The following is a 19,805-nucleotide window of genomic DNA, read 5'->3' on the forward strand; positions in this document are numbered from 1 at the left end:
CACCATTACTGTTAGTAGCATATACTGTGACTCAGCAACACAATACGATACGATACGACGAACACACATCGTGCATACCTCTGGGCATCGTAATATTACGTTGGTTCAGCAGCGACCGTAAAAGTAACTGGGACCACGGAACTGTCGTCGGATAGGCCCTGTCACTGTCAAGTATAGCGGAACTACAGCTGTGCTAATATGCCCTTGTATAGTGCTTTATAAAAAAGATTCGCCTGTCTCCTCTGTTATTTCGGTATACGAAACGAATAGGCAGACAGGACTTTCCCGAATTACGTCCTCAAGGGATCTCGCCTACGGATATGTCTCTATGTGTGCTGACTATGCGCCTAACACGCATGTATCCTTGTTGGGAGTTTGGACGCACTTGTGATGCTGTTTTATATTGGAGATCCATTGTCAACACAGAGTCATACGTGGCAGAGCTGACGACTTGCTTATTTAATCTTTGCGTTTGTACGTAAATTACGTGTTCTATAAATAATGGTCGCCAAGATCGCGTATTGTGTACGCAAGAACAGAACAGTACAATACACACTGTTACTAGCTTATCTAATCTAAATTTTGCCAAAAATCCGTAAAATTTGTTCGGCGCGAAGTGGCTATGCAATGCGTTCTACGAAAATCAGCAGTCAGTAAGTTTTCTCTTACACTGTTTTCTCTAAAAAAAAAAAGGAGACGACAACTGAACAGGAAGGCTTGGTTATGAGAACATCTTGATTTGTTTGCTTATCGTTGCACCTATCGGGCACGCAACCTACAAATCCTGGACGTAATGCAACTATATGCCTATGTAAGATTCACGTTCACGGATGAAATATCCGACATTTTCCAATAACAATTTTTCTATAAGCCTACGCTGTGCACGATATACAGCCGTGGAGCTTCCTTGATGTTACTGTCTACAATTTGTTTCCCTTGTGTGTGCGCTTTCTCACGAGGCAATCTATGGCGGAATCTATTATTGTCGAGGATATGTTCCGTTCGTATTATCTGTATTTGTTTATTTTTGAAGTATTGGGGGGTCATGAGTACCGGCCTCTACGGGACCTTTGTGTTTGTTGATTCTTTTGCAGAGACTGTAACTTGGTCAATTCGTACTAAATCACAGAGTGAACAGCAAACGATTGTTTTTTTCATTCCCCGAGCAGAAGTTGAGTATATCGCCCAAAGCGCCTTCCACTGTTCAAGTACCATTCGAAGATTGACGTATCCGAACGTTTTCGATTGCCTTCATTGGTGCACATCATACCGCCAAACTATCCCCTAACAAATTTTGATAAAACGTTTGTGGCCGATCCATTTCAGCTCCTCGTAGCCTCCTAGCCCGTTGGACCACCTGCGACTCCCAGGTTTTTGACCTTTTTAGAATTGGTTTTTCAAGGCCACTTGTTTACAGGGACTGCTAAAGAGTGAGCTGTTACCGTTTAAACTGGTCGAATGCGGCACCAGCCACCACACCACACCCAATGCAGTTGCTCAATGCTCTTAAATTGCGCTTATAGTACAGAATCAACTATAACAATAACTGAACCAGCAATGGTGGAATTGGGTGTAGCCAAACCCGCAGATTGGGGGCATTATATACGAAGGCTGGAGTGGATTTCTATTAGACCGTTGGCTGTGTACGGAGAGAGCTAGGCTTGAACTATTTATGTTCTGTGAAAAGCTCCATTTGCTAAAAACGGAAGCTATTGGCCGTAGCAAATTACAGGTAAATAATCTTATGCGTTCGCCTGTGTCTCTGTTTACGGAAAAGACCGGCGCTCAAATTCAAACGGAAGTTCGACAGGCAGTTACCGTAAACGAATGCTTTATTTTGGGGTCACCGCCACATCTGAAATTGCTAGCAAGCAACACAATCTACTGCCTTCAGGCAAAGAGCCGCAGAGACGTGATCTTGTCTAAATGTGTATCAAAAAGTGTTAATGTGGGTAAGGTTTCCCGCTATTGGCTAACAGTTCGCTAAATAAAATACCTCTGACGGAGTTAACGTAACACGCCTGTTCCGATGGAGACAGAAAAGGCCAATTTGATTTCATCGTAATAAAATGCGTTGTATGTCGTTCAGAATTCAATTGAAAAGATTTCCTCTCTCTGGGCTCCCTGATGTCGAAATACTGAATGTTTTCTGGATACTTAATGATCTGAATTCGACGCCGTTATCATTTTTCGGGCTTTCGGCCGTAGCGAGACTGTATGTATCTAAATGTACGTGTAGAAAAATCCGCGACTTTACATCCAGATAAGCAATACACTGCCCAACTTAGATACTGCTATTCGCAATAATCATTTTCGTTGCTAAATTATTATGCTGCTTCTCCAGGGAGTTTTTTGAATTTTTTGGGGAAAAAGATCTTCTGATCTAGCCTTCGTTTTATCTCCGGCCTCGCGTATTGGTCAATCGGATGTCGTTAACGAAGTAACACGTCAAACTAGTACGTTAAATACCGAACTGTGACATCTCGTTGTGCCAACATCTATTTGAATGCATTAAGTTACCTAGTGAACTATTGTAATCACTCAACTAAGCAATGCATCGATATTTTTTTAAGTTTTAAATACGTATTATCACTCTATGTATGTATAACAGTAGTTATTTGCTTTATTACAGATGGCTTGTCGTGATAAGGTCATGGATCAATGCAAGGAGTACAGTGCCTGCCCCGCAAATGAGGTAGAGAAAAGCATTCGCAAATAAATTGCAAATAAACGATTCTCTAGCAAAGCGTGAGAGAGCTGAAAATGATATTTTCTAGATAAGTTAAACTTCATACCCTCCATTCGTTCAGCCATCTTAATTAAAACAGGTTTTTCTCTTTCCGTTGTCAAACTTCAACACGTCATTTCTTCCGTGAATCTCCTGACGATTAAGTAACGCGAGACGATGTCTGGGTACATTCGATTCACTTGCCACTAGTGCCCTCTGTAGAACTCCGATTTATTATTACTCCGAGTTATTACTACCGCATCGAATGCCCACCATCATTCTCGTAATGGCAATTGCCAGCAAATTTCTTTCACTCAATTGATCTTGCCGCCTTTTGCTGAACTAGTGTGGCGCTCAATAGCGTTTAGATGGATGGGGCAGGACGTTACGTCCCAAGAAGGCACCAACAACAAAAACACCGACCGCCGCCGCCGCCGCAATTGCTCTTGCAGAAAACAGTCGGGGTCATAGAGTGGGTCTGGAATGAACAGCAGCTTTCGTTGCAGCTATAAAAACAGCCACGAGAGGTGCCTAAAGTGGAATTCAGTCCATTGTACTGGCCCTTCAGTGGGTTGCCGAGTTGCTGGGGGCAGCGTCTAAAACGCGACGGAAACAGCGCGACGGATGTCGGCGACGAAACGCTTTTTGTGTTTGTTCTGTCATTGGTGCAGCGTTATTAGCGCAACGTAATGCTTTGCTGAGCACCGGGTGTGCCGCCGAGAACGTTCACCGTCAAAACAAAAAACCTCGAATAATGGAACAGACCCTTGCGGCTGGAAAACAGAGAAGGACACTAAGAAAGAAGTTCGATAACTTACTACACTATTAATGTTAGCTCGACTATGGCACCACTCGCTGCAATGGCCCGACCTTAATGGCGAATAGGTGTGCAGTCTAAGGCGCTGTGGAAATGTGACGATAGGTCCTCAAGTGACAATAATTAAGGTCGATAATTATGCTCGCTTGATGGTAAGTTGCTTGCTGTTATCCAGCTGGAATAGGATAATACTGGTTCGTAAGAGCTATAGGAGGGAAAAGGGTTTCATTTATGAGGCTTTTGATAACCTAAGGTTCATCCAGATGTTTATTATATATTGTTCCTATTTTAGAGTTCATATTTGTACTAGTGTTTGTGATACCTTACGTCTGTTTTAAAATTCATCCACCAGCGAACTTTGCAGATTTTTCCATCTTCGCTACCGTAAGTTTAAATTAGTTTATCTTTTACGGCTTCGTGTGCCTAAGCCACGGATAATACTATTCGATTTAATTCCAAGACTATCTTGGCTTATTAGCGAGTTTTTCGAAGAACTAAACCTAAGTCAATAAATGGTGAACTTTACTAAGGACGCTGCGCTTGTTAAAAGCCGCCTATGCCAAAAGGTTGTTTGTGCTCAAAACTAGGTAATCATCGTTATTTGTTCCCGCAGATTTATTACACTCTTCCATGTATGCTCTCATCTATAGGTTGAAGAAATACTGTCTATTAATACAAAATCATCCCCAGATTTACCACAAGTTTGGAGCCTTTTACCTTACATCTCAAAAATATCGTAAATATATATATATATATATATATTTTACATTAAATTACATTAATCAACTTTCCGTCAATTGAGTTCGTTAGCAGCGTTCTCTTTGACGATTTGGTCACGATGGGTGAATGTCTGGCTGTTAACAAGGGCTCGTTGAACTTGATTCAACCTCTTTGCGGTGACGGCAAAGGCGATAAGCAAAGATGGTACCTTGATATTCACGTGTATCTCTATATATACAGCAAATAATAGCTGGCAATTATAGCTATTCTGATAGACTATGTTTAGACCAAGAAATTGAACATAATAGAAAACAACTTCATTAAATAAGCGACCTTACACGAGTCCTAGTTATCTTAGTTGGTGCTAAGCCGAGGATCTAATTTCATTCTTCTAAGGTGTTCTAAGTATTCCTATTCTAGGCAGGAGTGTCATTCAACCCTGAACAGGTTTCATAACAACTTAGGCATCATATGTTATTCGATCATATAAGACTCCAATAAATGGTCTACTACCTAATCCAGATTGAAATTCTCACAAAGCTGCAATCCTTGCGGGGTCGCCGTCTATTTGTTAGAGTTTCACATCGCTAAATTTGCTAAGCAGCCCGCCTGCCACATAACGACGATTTTGCCTTATCAGTGAACGATTCAGGCTAGACTTTTGCGCCGTGAACGAACCTAAAGTTCATTTTGCAGTGCCTATTGCTTTTCTGGCCGGCCACGGAAGGGTTTAACCATTCGAAGTCACCAAACCCAGCCGACAAACATTGACCTCTTCCTAAGAGCTGTCCTGATCTAATTCACATTACATGTTGTTACATTCTGAGTTGACGTTGCTTCTTCCAATAAGAGTCCAACGCGATTTCATGCATTTGTCATTTTTTAACGAAAAAGCGACATGATGAAGATATATTCATCGGCCTAAACCGACCTGTCCCTGATGGCTAAGTGTTGTTATCTTCTGGATTTACATTGCGTATCGTTCCCCCCCCCCCCAGACAAAATACCAACCGGTATTGGCTGGGGGTCGACCTAATGTAAAATGATTTTTAGCTTTTTGATAGGAGAGCCATGTACTAAATAAAGATAAAGCAGTTCTCACTGTCTAGAAGACTGCGCGGTCTGCTTTGCTTGACATAGCATTACTGAAGGATACGAGTTGCAAAAAACCTTATTAAAAACAGACTTTGGCATGCTCTCACTTTCAAGAAGCACCGAAGGCTTGTTCACGTAGGTTGCCGTCAGACGTACGTCTTAATCGACGTTTTGTAAGAACATTTAAAATAACTGGTGAAAGGCCTATTTGAAGGCAAAGGTTTGTGTCCTAATTCTACCATGACTCTATAGAGGTATAGCCCTATCATTCCAATAGAAATGATCTTCTATTCAATATGCTGTTGATTAAATTTCGATAAGATAATTTTACAGATAGTCATAATACTACATTTGAATTCGGAGCTTTTGGGATCTGTTCGTATAAAAGAAATTAGCACTTCAAGTCGTCTAGGTAAAATAACTTTGTAAAAAAATGGTTACAATCTTTGAATGCAAGGGGTAACACAGTCACGACACAATCATATTGTCGAATATCTATATATATATATATATATATATATATACATGTATGTTATTTATCATTCTTCGTCTCGCAGGGGTGGCTGTTTCTTTTGCGATCTTTTTGATGATGAGCTTTTTCTTATATGGCACAGCTGGATGTTTTGCGAAGGCGCCTTCTATGTTCCAACCATTCGCAGTTTGCGGATCCAAGCGATTTTCCTGGCCGAGCACGCCAGCAAATCAACCTCCACCTTCTCCCAAGTCCTTTGCAGTAGAAACAATCTGAAGAAGGATGCTGTGGGGTGACGCGGAACGGGGATGAAACAGGAAGCGGCAGTATGGAAAACACGCGATCGTGAATATAAACATCCACAAGCATTTATATGAACATTGAAAGTTAAGCAAATGGCTGAATGCCCGTACGAAGTGCGAGCATAGAACCGGAGGATAGAGCGCAGGACGAATTATATAACAAACAGAACCTATTAGAATAAAAACTATGTTGCACGCCTTAAGGGATACGAGCAAGGCTATCGGTTTTTCTAATGGTAACTCTCGGCGACAATGAGATAGCACTACGACTATACCGAGACTCTACTAATTTCTGTTACGTTTATATCATTTTTACGGAAGAACTTAGATTCCACAACTGCTGGCGTTGACAATACGAAATTTAAAAGCTTAATGCTCTCCATACGTTGCTTCACTGCAGAAAAATGCCCAGCTTACTACTGGAACTGGATGTCCCGTCGGCGACAAGTTGAACATCCAGACCGCTGGAAAACGGGGACCCGCTTTGCTCCAAGATGTTGTCTTCATTGATGAGATGGCTCACTTCGACAGGTGAGAGGATCAAACGAATTTATTATTCAGTAATAAATTTAGTGTTCCACAATTTTTCTGTGACGACCGGCATAGATTTAATTATTCAGTACTCCATATCTTCAAGAACATGCTCGTCCCTTCGGTATAGGAAGGCTATAAGTCATGAACGTTGTGGTCGCGCAACACAAAATAATGTAGTTCCCATTGAAAATATTATCAGCTAGTAATGGTCTCATATTTGTGTGAAAGTATCGTAAAACGGTAGGACCATATTATTAGTCAAACTAATCACTCAGGGCATCTCGTTGCAATAAAGCTAAACGTATCGACACTCGTTTTCAGATAAGATCCATCACGTTGAGTGTGTCCGAGATGTGAAGATCTAGGTTGTCTTATGACAAAGCATAACACGGTTTCTGAACCAAGTCGAAGTTTACCTTACATGACATATTGGCGAAGCCTAGTATATATAGACGGCGTTTGAGGACTAGGTAAAGCGCCGATATTGTGATTGCCTTTTGATTGTTTACGCTAATAAAATCGTCCGCTTTATCTTTTCAGCATTTTATAGGGCTCTATACACTATGAAAGCAGTGACTGACCTAGATTTTCGAGGGTAAACGCGAAAAATAGCAACCCACTTTTCCACAGGACACTGCGCGTAACAATAATTGATAGTTCAAATCGCAAAACATAGAGAGAAAGAAAAAAATGTCTTTTGATTTACTTTGAAAAAATCGCGGTTGTAGAAACGGCCCTTAACGACACTCTTAAGTTGCTTGAGCGCCTTATTGCTTAGGAGACTCTGAAATGCCATTTATACATACTCTCTATCGACTGGTCTAATCCGTTCTGACGGTATATACTGCACGACAAGTATGATTGAACAAAGAAAAAAATGTTGGCAAAAATCAAGGAATAAATCATAACATAACAAAAATACTGACTTTAAGTAAATCTATACATACAATCTGTATTCTAATGAATAATCCAAGTCCTTTGGTATAAAGAATTGACAGTTATTCATTTAATGAGCGTACGAACCATTTGCTAAAATGTTCGGATTGTAAGATTTTTGCAGCCTGTACACACACTGTAGCTTTAATACGAATGTCAATATCCACTTGCTCTTTTTTCTGCTACTATATAGGGAGAGGATCCCCGAACGTGTGGTGCACGCCAAGGGAGCTGGTGCCTTCGGCTATTTCGAGGTAACTGACGATATTACGAAATATTCGAAGGCTGCCGTCTTCGCTTCGATCGGCAAACGAACCCCCATCGCTGTTCGTTTTTCCACCGTCGGTGGCGAGTCAGGTTCGGCTGATACTGTCCGTGACCCGCGTGGTTTCGCTGTGAAGTTCTACACTGAGGAGGGTAATTGGGATATTGTGGGCAATAACACACCGATTTTTTTTATTCGTGACCCGTTCTTGTTCCCCAGTTTCATTCACACGCAGAAGCGGAACCCTCGCACTCATTGCAAAGATCCTGACATGTTCTGGGACTTTCTTTCATTGCGCCCCGAAAGCACCCACCAAGTTCTCATCCTCTTCTCCGACCGAGGAATTCCTAATGGATACCGCCACATGAATGGGTACGGCAGCCACACATTCAAGCTGGTCAATGCTGATAATGACATCAACTACTGCAAGTTCCACTACAAGGTAAGGTGCTGTTAGAAATTTCATTAATAGCATATTAATTCCTTGCAATCGAATTGACGTACGCGTCGTAGAAGACAGCCGTCTCTGTCGTTAACTTCCTGAGGCTTGATGCATCGATCTATTCTGGCCTAACTGACGTGTACTTTCTCCTGCCTTATAGACTGATCAGGGTATCAGTAACTTGACAGTCGAGCGTGCCAACGAGTTGGCTGCCTCAGATCCGGATTACTCTATCCGCGACCTGTACAACGCCATCGAGAACGGCAAGCACCCGTCGTGGACTCTGTACATTCAGATTATGACTTCTCAACAAGCAGAGAAGTTCCCCTTTAATCCATTCGACGTCACTAAGGTAAATAACAGTAATGTTTATACACTTTTAGCATCACGGCTGATGAGACAATCTGATATGTATCTGCAAACATAATATCGATGATTACTCATCGATGATAATATTCGTGTTTTCAATCAAGATTATGGCCTGTATTATATATCGAAGTGTGTAGTGGGAAATAGAGCTAATCGAATCACTTGAAACAATATCACGGTAAATACACGATTTCTAAGTTTTTTTTTTCTCACTAACTAGGTGTGGCCTCATGCAGACTACCCGTTAATTCCCGTCGGAAAACTTGTATTGAATCGTAATCCTACCAACTATTTCGCCGAAGTCGAGCAGATGGCTTTTTCGCCTGCTAACCTCGTGCCCGGAATCGAGCCATCACCAGACAAGATGTTGCAGGGTCGTCTGTTCTCTTACAACGACACCCACCGCCATCGTCTTGGGCCCAACTACTTGCAAATCCCTGTCAACTGCCCCTATGCTACACGAGTACGTAACGCACAGCGCGACGGTGCTATGTGTATCAATGGCAACCAGGGCGCTGCGACTAACTACTACCCGGACTCGTTTGGCGGGCCCGTCACCAACCTTAAATACAAGGAGAATTTCGGCGAAAAATGGGTCACCGCCGACGTCAGTCGTTGGAACTCCGAGGATGAGGACAACTTTACTCAGCCTGGTCTCTTCTACAAAATGCTGTCGCAGCCTGAGAGGGAGCGGCTCGCTTCGAATATCGCCAACCATCTTAAGGATGCCCAAGATTTCATTCAGCAGCGCGCTATTAAGAACTTCACATCCGCTCACCCCGCCCTTGGAGCTGCTATCCGATCCAAGATCCAGGCTCTCGTGAGTGCATAAGCTTCGTGAATACATAACACACACAATACACAGATATATTCTATTACTTTACGATACATGTTGTAACACCGTGTTGCGAAACATCTGTGCCTTGCTTTCTTCCGAAGATAATAATAATATATCAATGATTACATGTTTGATATAACGCATCTGATAAAAATTAGACTGAGCGTACCAGTCACCTAGGCGTCCGTAAAGGGATCGCTATAAAACTATTAATATTATCAAAAAGATTTCAATTAAGTTATTGTCATCAATACATCGTCGCCTATTATCGACTCGTGTTACTGGTACGTCCTACATACTAGACGATACTAATTAGGCTTATACAATATTCTACCGCTATTAGCTGCGCGTCAGTCATCAAAGTCGTTTCGTGACTAGCCAGCTCTAGCCTTCCGTGATCCATATATCTCTAACATAGGTTTCTTTTACTTTGTACTCGTCCTGCCTTATCTCTGTTGGTCTGCTTGCATAACCCTATTCTCCTTTTGTACAACTATGCCATCTGGAGGCGACTGAAAGCAATGAAATCTGATATGGGGACTCTTCCCCTACCAGCACGCCATTCCCAGATCATTCACACTTGCGTCCAACCTCTCCACCTTCCCGCTACCGACCCCCTACGCCACCGATCTCATTTTCACAAAGTTCTTCCTTGCACGCTAATACTTCGGTTCCCCTTTCTGACAAAGCTTCTATGCTAGATGAGGATTTCGAAGAAGAGGGTTCCTCAATGGATACCGATCAGTTGGTGCCGCAGCAAAAGGCTTTAGCAGATACGACGCAAGTCGGGGACAGCGCTGAAGACCCAACAGCAACTGAAAGCCGCGTAGGGCATTCGGGCGAGATGGACATGACGGATATGCTAATCGGTCTCCAACAAATGGAGGACCAGTTGCAGACGGCCGCTTCGTCTTCTGTCTCGCAAGTTGCCACTGCGTCCCAATATGCTGCTGGTATGCTTGGCCCTAATTTGCAGGGGCAAGCAACTGTCGTAGCTGACGGCAAACCTAGCGTCGCTTTGGAAAATAATCAGTCTATGTGTGCTCCCAACGTGGTCTCATCCATTTGTTCGCCCACATTTTGGCCCTTTCGATAACGCACAATATAACCTGCGATGAAAATAACGAAGGTGGAGGCCAACAAGGCTCATATCACGATCATGCGATTTAATCCTACTATATTGTTGATTAAAATTATCAGCGGCGTAAACAACAAGATAGAAAAATACGCTCGCACGCACATTAGCAAAGAATCTGCCTGGTATAATAGGTTTAGTGGGTAATTTCTCTCTGTGTGTCTATGTCGGTTAGCGAGCGTACGTCTGTCGCAATTTAGAATTGGCGTTGGAGCGCACACTGCTGCATATAAGCCTTTATATAACCCGCTGTGTGAATGTCGACCGATCAGATTATGTTTACGAAATCAAGGATACTTTTACTAGCATGATTCTATAAGTATATCCTTGTCCGAGCTCTCACAAGGGCATCCTTCTCGAAGGCCGTCAAAAATCTGCTCTCTTCTTCTGTCACTCTATTGCTCCTTAAATTTGCCCCTGTATATTTTTCACCCCCCTTTTTGTTTGCCCCTGTCCTTGAGCCTTATATGGGTATGTCTGGTGGCCGCTATGTTTTCGATTTGTTGGCCCATTTATGCTCTCTTCTATACCTCTACCCAGTCGTTACAACCTTCTTCCGTGTTACGTCTTCGACCCAAACTCCATTCGTCACAGCAATTTCATCAACGGTGCTTTTCGCTCCAGGTAGGTACCCCCAAATGACTCGCGAGAAAATTTGCAGTGCAAATCTTTCTCTTCTTCGCTTTTTATTTGGATATATCCAATGATAAATGATTTTGTTGTTAAAGAGCGTAATATGATGCTTGTTGATCTTAACCGAACATTTTTCCATGTGCCTGAACCCTAACCCTACGTGTATCATCGAGTGCACACAAACTGTTCGTCGCTACAATTTGCCCAAATTCCCTTGTTGTCCCTGTGGTTCCTGCTTTGTAACTTCCCGTAATGCGAGCGATTATCTTGATGCGTTCGTGAGTTCCCCGAGTCCCGACCCAGAACAGTACAGCATAGCCAGTATAACGCTAGAAGGCCAGGAATCCTTTCTGATGTCATCCTTTAGCAAAAGGGGTAGCCGTGTAACCTCCGAGGTCCGAATACTTTAATTCCTCCCTATTACTATAGCTAATTCTGCGACGTGTGGCGCAGGTGGAAATTTTTAATGTCGCTCTTGTTGCTGTTGTTTCGCGCACGTTATAAAACGATGCGACGTGCAAGCGTACTATCCGTGCTTGCGATAAGCTGCGTGCGAAAAAACGAAAGATTCTCATATTAACAGACTCGTACGTGGCCTAAACCTGTGGCCCCCGTAGTTTGTCTGTAACTTTTTTTTTATTAGGCTGTACCTAACTGTGTCCTGGCTTCGAAATACTGTTGAACTAATATAGCGGTGATACTTACTTCAGTGTTGGGATGTTTGCGCTGTAGACGGGCTTGAATAAAGCAGTATCAAGAATGACTCTTTCTATCTTTGGTTAATTTGCTGTTGCCGTGTTCGGCTGGTGCTCGTATCGTGAGGCAAATGATGGCAGATTGTTTATGCTTAGCTAGATCTCGCTTCTGTGACCCAATACGTGCGCAGAATTGCTATAGCCTTTGTTCGTGGTACCCAGATCTGCAATGATTGTAAAAGAATTACACATACAAATAGTGGTGGCGGTTTTAGGAGCACATCACTGTTGCGGAATCAAACGAAAAGTGGGTCTTATCCGCATAACAATGACTTTTCAATCTGTATGATCTCTTCTAGTTATCGATGATTTGCTTTAGTGTTTTATTTTTTTATTGTATATTAATATTTATTCGGCTATGCTGTTCGCTGTGATTGAGCTAAAACAATAGACGTGGTCCGTTCGCTTAGCTAGCAATTTAGCCCATGCAATCTATCCTACCTCATACTTGTACCTGGATAGACTTGGCACTCTAACGCCTATGTTTCACTTCTCCATTTCAGGAAAAAGCTAAGCTCTGATAGTAGCTATACGCTGGACACTGATTGCAAAAAAGAGCGTAGATAGAAGGCCGGAAAAGCAGGAATAAGGGTCGACCGATGTGTGCGACATGCTGATATGTCCCGTTATTAATATATCATGCGCATAATATCTAATACTAATAATAAAATGTGAATAGATGAAACAAACCAGTATTTTTACTCGTTGTATTGCTAAAGTGCCATAAACAGAGATTAAAATTTTTTGGTTTTACAGGATATGAACTTTATACCGATACAGAAATACAATCTTTCTGTGTGTTGTTCACAGCCCCAATTGCCCTGTTTTTATTTACTGATAGAGTTAAATAATTTTATCGCATGTCATTTGCGCATGAGAATCTATTTCACCACAAATAAATAATTTAAAGGGATAACACTAACCGCAAGGAATCTGTAAAAAGAGTTTTCAAAGAGTATCATGGCGACAATAAATCAGAGACGGCAGCTAAAAAAACTATCATCCATCAAAGCTCGATGCAGAAAAAAGCACGACAACGAAAGAAGAAACACCGAAAAATTCGAAATTACGATCATGCATTTAATTATAATCGAAAAGTACGTCGAGCCATTTCGAAAAGTTTACTTCAATATGGCACTCATGAATTTGCGCTATTTTTTACTGCATCCGCCTCAAGAGGACAAACCAAAGCTACAATAATGCAACTCTGTAATAACACAAAGGTTTAATAAATAACACTGGAAAGAATAGTGACCACTTATCATAGTGAGAAACACATGTTTTTACTGCCGGCATGCGAAGATTTGCCACGCACTAAAAAATGCGGGAAATAAATAGGCATATTGAGTAAGGAATATTGAGTATTATATTGGAATGCGTAAATATAACTCTGTTGGGCGTCCTCGATAGGGCGACATCGTTTAATTGGTTTTGATCGCTAAGAGTTACTTAATGTTCCGTTCATATAAATAACCGCAGTTGAATTGTTAGCAGAAAAAGAACGAGTTATTTTCGCGCATCTATTTCGTAGCAGTGAAATTTCGACTCAAGATACCATAAGACGCCGGTCGTACATATATCAACAGTCTTGATTATAATGTTGGCAATCTAGTTTTATTTAAGTACACTACATGCGGGGCACCATGACACAACTATAAACCTCATGACTGCTAGGTAGGCTGATTTGCTATATAAAAATAACATAGAATTTTTGTGCTATAATTATACCAAGGTTTTTGCTTGGTACTGTCCCAAACTCAGCGGCTGAGAAGATTATAATAGGGACTAAGAAATAGTTAACTGAGTAAAGAACAACTACGTTTGTGATGATGGTCGTTGATTCGAGTATTCCGCCGAGATGTATGCTTGCACCGATCTTTAATTTTATGGGTATAATATTTGTGACGTTAATAAAAACAATGAATTCGTTTAAAAATACTTTTTCTAGTTGACTTTAGCTAAATATTTGGAAGTTAGAGTTTTGGCTTCCGAGCATTACGGTTATTCACACAACTTGTTGTGAAATGAAACAAGCCTCGCTTTGTCATGTTTTTGTATTGTAAAAATATGTGTTGTCCTCGCGCTTCAGTAAAAAAAATATCGGTATTTTCATGTCATCATCAAAAATTGTATTACTAGTAAGTAATTGCCATAATAATAAAAAATATGTTAATTTTCTCGAGTTACTTTTCTTCGTATTCATGTATGCCTCTAGGGTAGCTTTACACCTTAATTAATGTTCTAATAAATCATTCCTTAAAGTTGAGCTCCACTTTTACATGCTTTACTACTAGCTGAATTTTCACAGAAAACACTCACAAAAGACCGTTAAAATATTCCAGATAAACGTTCTCATAGGTTAGCATACTTAGCCCTGTATCCTTGTCGATATTATATCTATGTCGATATTGTACAATTTTTATACTTTAGTATTTACTAGCGCAGGTTAACACTATCATTGTCTATCAATTTAGTAACTATTGCTAAGTATATAACTATATAGTTAACGCTAAGCATATAGCTGTACTAAAAGGTTTACAAACGCACATTGAAACTATAATTAATCATGCCCTAAATAGATAGTGGAAAATGATGCCTCGCAGGTACTATAATCCTACGAGCTACAAAACCCACGATCCCACCACTGTTTTCCGCAAACAGGACTAAACGCATCACATTGATACTACCCAATTCGTAATTTTATTGGGTACAACAATCTTCATTGAACTTAATTTACATTATGATCTCGAAATTAGTTAATAGGTAATTTAGTAAAGAGCCTTTCCGTATCCGAGGCCGTAAGCGGGAGCGGCAATAGCAGATCCGTAGCCAAGACCGTAGGCGGCAGGGGCAGCAATGGCAGCTCCATAGGCTGGGGCAGCCAGAACGGGAGCAGCGGCGACCTTTGCGATGGGGGCGGCATAGGCAACGGGGGCAGCGGCGACCTTAGCGATGGGGGCGGCATAGGCAACGGGGGCAGCGACGTGTTTGGTCACGGTGGCGTAAGACGACGCAACGACAGGGGCGGCAGCCACCTTAGCAATAGGGGCGGCAAGAGCAGCTCCGTAGCCATAGGCGGCAGGAGCATAGGCGGGAGCAGCGATAGCTCCTCCGTAAACGGGGGCAGCGATGGCAGCCCCGTAGGCGGGAGCAGCAAGACCGTACCCAAGACTGCCAGCGTGGGCTCCAGCCACAGCGAGGGCAACGACGGCGAGCCTCTACAAAACGTTAGAGAATGAGAAAAGTGTCTATGATTTAACTATCTAAACCGTTATTCTTACACTTATGTTGCGGTACACCACGGTATAATCATATCTAAAAATAAATCAATGGTGCACTGGAAAAGCATATTTCTATATCTAATAACGCATTCTACTTTAGAAGACTGTCAACTGTTAGCCACTTTTAGAGAATTGACCACCTGGTACATATATCTAAGAGAACACTAGGCTCATCGAGTCTAGAGCAGTACGTACAGCGAACATGTTAAATGATTGAGTTGATGTTCAATGGAACTATGACACAATGGGGATATTGCTGGACTTATATACGCTGACTCGACCGGCCGACCAGAGGCGATCGGGCGATTGCTTTCGTGTTGCTTGCCCTCTCTTTTCGGCCGCTACGGATGCTGGGGTGGGCGTACACACCATGGACGATCTACAATATTCGCGTAACACAGAAATTCGTCTAGAATCGGTTCGGGTGTAACCCGCAAACTTCGGACACTGAAAACTTCAGGCTCCCGTTCACACAGTCCCGATGTATTAGTGTTCTATGACCGTGTCTATTATTTACTGATGTTCAGTACTGACGTTTTTCCTTAGACGATAAAAGCGCACTAATAGATAAACTGAAGACATCACCTAATATATCTATACATTAGCCCGAAAGGAACTTTACATTACTACGAACCTTTTTGGACACTGCGCAATACAAACTCAAAGGTTCGAGAGTAAATGCTTGAAATATGATGGAACCGCTTCGGCCTGCGCATGGGTATATGTGACTAAGTCGGCTAGTGACCTCATTTGTGGAGTTTGATTTTATCCAATTGCCATTTGATGTTGACAGATTTTTGCGCGTGCTTCTTCGTACGTAACGTGCTCGTGTAACTATTTCGTTTCCGGCTACAATAGTATATGTGATTTGTTAATTGAATGGCATGGCAAATTGAAGTCCAAGATAGGTCATTGTGTCTATGGCTATTACTAGTCATCAGAGACTGTGCAGAAAGCAATGATAATGCATTGAATTTATGATTAACTCCGCATTGTTAGGAATTGGGCGTACTTCACTGCACAACGTTTTAGGTAGATGGCGCAATGTCCTATACTTAGTACCGTGTCTCAAGCGCTCTTTCAACCTCAAACACAATATGCTGCTCGAAATAAAATTTGGGTAGATTCTGAGCAGTAGCTCAGGCATACGGGTCCGAGGTATAGTAGGTGAAAGTTCAACAGTGTTAGAGAAATCACTCGGCAGTGAAATCTACGTTAGCTCAGAACGTTCGTAAAGAATAGCTACCACAGAAAAAGACAGAGAGCAGGCACTACTTTCAAAACGTAGTTAACGGATTCAATCGCACAGTCTAAGCATTGCATTTGAACGTGTTCGGTAAATATTTAGAAATGTTCAAGCTTTGCCTTTGTACCAAAATTTAGCGAATGAAGGTATGCTGAAAAGTGGAGCGTCACTCATCCCGATCTGTCGGAGCCTACTATAGACGGCCGTCTCTGTTTTTGTAAACACAGAAGGCTGGCTTTTGGTGAGAGATAAGAAACAACGGTAGTTTGAGCTAATCAGAGAAACGGATTCGCCTACAGTATACGACCAATATGGTGCATTTTTGTGGTAGTATATATGGCGTCAGAACGCATATATAGAAACCAGGTATTTAGACGTGCACGATATCTAAAGAAGGGCAAATGGTTCATGCTGCAATGAGAACTTCTTTTCGAAAATCGCTAATGGTGTCCGTTAGAAAACTTGTCAGAAATTTGTCTAATGAATAGATTAGTTTTACATAAGCTCACACGAAAAACGTCGCGAACGCCGTTTCCGCAACCTTCAAACCTCGTCCGAAGGACTGAGCACAGTCTGATAGCCTTTCATGAACAGAAACGTACAGCACACAACGGATAGAACGGGTTGAGCCGCGTTTTATTTAGCATAATCTGGCTATCAGTGTATGGCAGCTAGAACTAGTCCACCTTATGATGCTTGGCTTGAGCCTATACTCATGTTGAATAAATCGAATCCATGAAGTGAATCGTAGGCTGATGTCATACTGTTTTTGAAGACCCGTTCCCCCTAATATACTAAACACTGAGATAGTTATTACAAAAAAATTGAGTCAAAATAAAGGAAATTGTTCACCACTACCTTATACACTGTAGAGAAGGCTTTTAGGTAACCGAAAAGACGTATAAACATTAGGGACTGTCAGCAACAGACGAGCGAATTTCTGCCGTTTACTCGTATAGTAATTTAAACAACTGATCCTCGCATCGTTACGCGCAGCCAGTTTTTTCCTGATAAGACCGATTATAGAAACAAAGCAATGCAAAAAAGTGCATTCGTACGTCTTTTTTTTTATTGTAAAGAAAATATAGACGTAGACGGGGGCTTTCTCAAACGAAATCAACGATAAACACAATCTTATCTAATTATCGATTTCGACTAACTGGAAAAAAGAGAAAGCAGACTACTTGTGGAGCAATTTGTATACCTCTGTACCACCTAAAACGCAGCATTTTCACTATCTACAAGCAAGAAAACAAGAATTTTGAAAAAGTGAAAAGGCCTATTTACATTTTCATACCGAAACTCTCGTTCGTCTTGAGATAGCCTTTCCGTATCCGGACCACAGATCGGGGCGGCAACAGTAGCTCTATAACCAAGACCATAGGCGGGGGCAATAGAAACAGAGGCGGCAGCGACCTCAGCGATGGGGGCGGCGATGTGCTTGGTCATGGTGTGGTAAGACGAAGCAACAACGGAGGCAGCGACGGCAGCACCGTGTGCGGAAGCTGTAAATCCTTCTCCGTAGAGGGAGTAGCGATAGCAGCACCGTAAATATGGACAGCAAGACCGTATCAAAGATTATCAGCGCAGGCCTCAGCTACAGTAAGGCCACCGATGGCGAGTTTTTGCAGACGAAAATAAGCAAGAAGACGTATTTTGCTCAAGCCTTATTTGTTACATACTTTGCATTTCAACAAAGCTGAGTTACCCCACACCGTTCACTCTGTGGGGTAGCTCAGCTTTGTCGACACAAAGCATCTATATCTAGATTTTCCTTAGATACCCAGATACGGTAAGCGTCTTTAAATAACTACGCTCCTGAGACACGTACAGCAAACATGTTTATATTCGACTAAACCGTGATCATATGAAGGATCACTGTAGTCAAAGCTGATAGAGACATAGTATGAGCCATACTTTCCTAGAGAAAATAGCTGAGATGGGACACACTGGGGGGTGGTGTTTAGTAATTTGCAAAATGCATGCTACAGAATATCGGCATACGTTTAAATATAATGGGCGTTGGATAAACCTTGAATGCTTTTTGCATCTTATTAATCTGTTTCGTTTAGGCGATACATCAAAAAACGAAGATATATGTAATTGTTTAATGATCGGTGCGTACTAATGACCAGCAATAAAAGAAACAGCTGGCCAAATACTGCAGTTTTCAATGTACGCAGGGTAGCTTTAGTGTCATGTAAGCGTTTCCGGAAAAATGTTGATAAAACGTTTGCGCCTGGTGTCGAAATTGGGGATAGAAACTGTCGATTACTTGGAAGTATATAACGACATCTCAGCATAGGTGTATACAGACCTAGTGATTGCTATTGGTTTAGTTTGTGCCTATGATATTAGCTATTGTCACCACGTTCTGGTCGTCGGAGAAGTATTGACTGCTACTTGGAATACGAAAATCGGCAACAGCCCTCGTCCTTAAAGACAGCAAGCTTGACGTCCAATCCGTTAGGCATTAATGCACCTATATTAATTCCCCTGTGGATATTTTCAAAAGTCGTAATTTGTTAAACTTTGGCGGACGGTCCACCTCAAATCGAGTTACTTCGTATAATAAGCGATTTGGGTACCGATGCATATCTTCCTTGTATCTCAAATGTTTTTTGGTATCTCCTTGTATCTCAAAGGTGTTTTTCGATTAGAAAAACTCCACGAAATGAAGAAAAAAAGTAACGTTCGTTCACTAAAATGTAAAATGGATTAAAAAATCGCTACCGTACCTGTTTCGCTATAGGCTAATTGTACTACTAGTACATCGCGACAGCTGTATAATCGGCGGAAGACAACATCGACCCCGCTTTCAACTTGGTATTTTTTTTTTTTTTGTACTTTGTAAACTTTGTATTTTTTTTTGATAAACTCTAGCTCGCCTGAAATTCATTGAACGATTTGTAGATTTATTAACTCGGATTCTACCAAAAGGAGCCAGACTACTAGCAATGACGACTCTTCTCACATTCATTAAAAAAAAAACACGTTTTGAATTTCACGATCAGTCCTTAAACCGGTAAGGTGTTGTTTCGGACCCTTTAATACGAAAACAGATGAGGCTATAGCTGGATTCGAACGTGGACCACCTCACGTGTCGCTAAGGTCAGCTACGGCATTCTCACAAATACGTCCCTCGTACGCATTGCTACTCCGATGTACTATAGTAATCCTCAACTCAATACTTTGTTGTTGATGATATTACACGAATAGGCCAGAACACGGGTAACA

At 41.7% G+C, this 19,805-nt stretch overlaps 2 protein-coding genes across 5 annotated transcripts in view; one reads left to right on the top strand and one right to left on the bottom strand.

Annotated features, from left to right (window-relative positions):
- The window catches only part of LOC111267551 (catalase), a 34,994-nt gene extending 20,767 nt beyond the window's left edge, over window positions 1-14,227 (top strand). For 2 of the 4 annotated variants that reach the window (XR_002684702.2, XR_002684703.2), the window contains exons 2-8: window positions 2,633-2,695; window positions 6,535-6,665; window positions 7,798-8,311; window positions 8,472-8,663; window positions 8,901-9,500; window positions 10,027-11,277; window positions 12,545-14,227. Coding sequence is in view for 2 of the 4 variants with exons in the window: in XM_022845827.2 (XP_022701562.1) it covers window positions 2,633-2,695; window positions 6,535-6,665; window positions 7,798-8,311; window positions 8,472-8,663; window positions 8,901-9,500; window positions 10,027-10,050 (1,524 nt within the window). In the remaining 2 variants the exon portion in view is untranslated. Of the gene's footprint in view, window positions 1-2,632; window positions 2,696-6,534; window positions 6,666-7,797; window positions 8,312-8,471; window positions 8,664-8,900; window positions 9,501-10,026; window positions 11,279-12,544 lie in introns of those variants that run through there. The other 2 variants (XM_022845827.2, XM_022845828.1) reach the window with 2 other exon arrangements.
- Window positions 14,228-14,713: 486 nt separating this feature from the next.
- LOC111267552 (uncharacterized) lies at window positions 14,714-15,634 on the bottom strand. Its single transcript, XM_022845829.2, has 2 exons — window positions 15,518-15,634; window positions 14,714-15,259 (listed from the first exon to the last, which is right to left on the bottom strand). Exons 1-2 carry the CDS (start codon window positions 15,524-15,526, stop codon window positions 14,810-14,812), a joined length of 459 nt encoding a protein of 152 aa, XP_022701564.1. The 5' UTR covers window positions 15,527-15,634; the 3' UTR covers window positions 14,714-14,809.
- Window positions 15,635-19,805: the final 4,171 nt, after the last annotated feature.

The sequence above is a fragment of the Varroa jacobsoni genome, unplaced genomic scaffold (assembly GCF_002532875.2).
Source record: "Varroa jacobsoni isolate VJ856 unplaced genomic scaffold, vjacob_1.0 scaffold_1199, whole genome shotgun sequence".
In the NCBI taxonomy this organism is placed as follows: domain Eukaryota; kingdom Metazoa; phylum Arthropoda; class Arachnida; order Mesostigmata; family Varroidae; genus Varroa; species Varroa jacobsoni.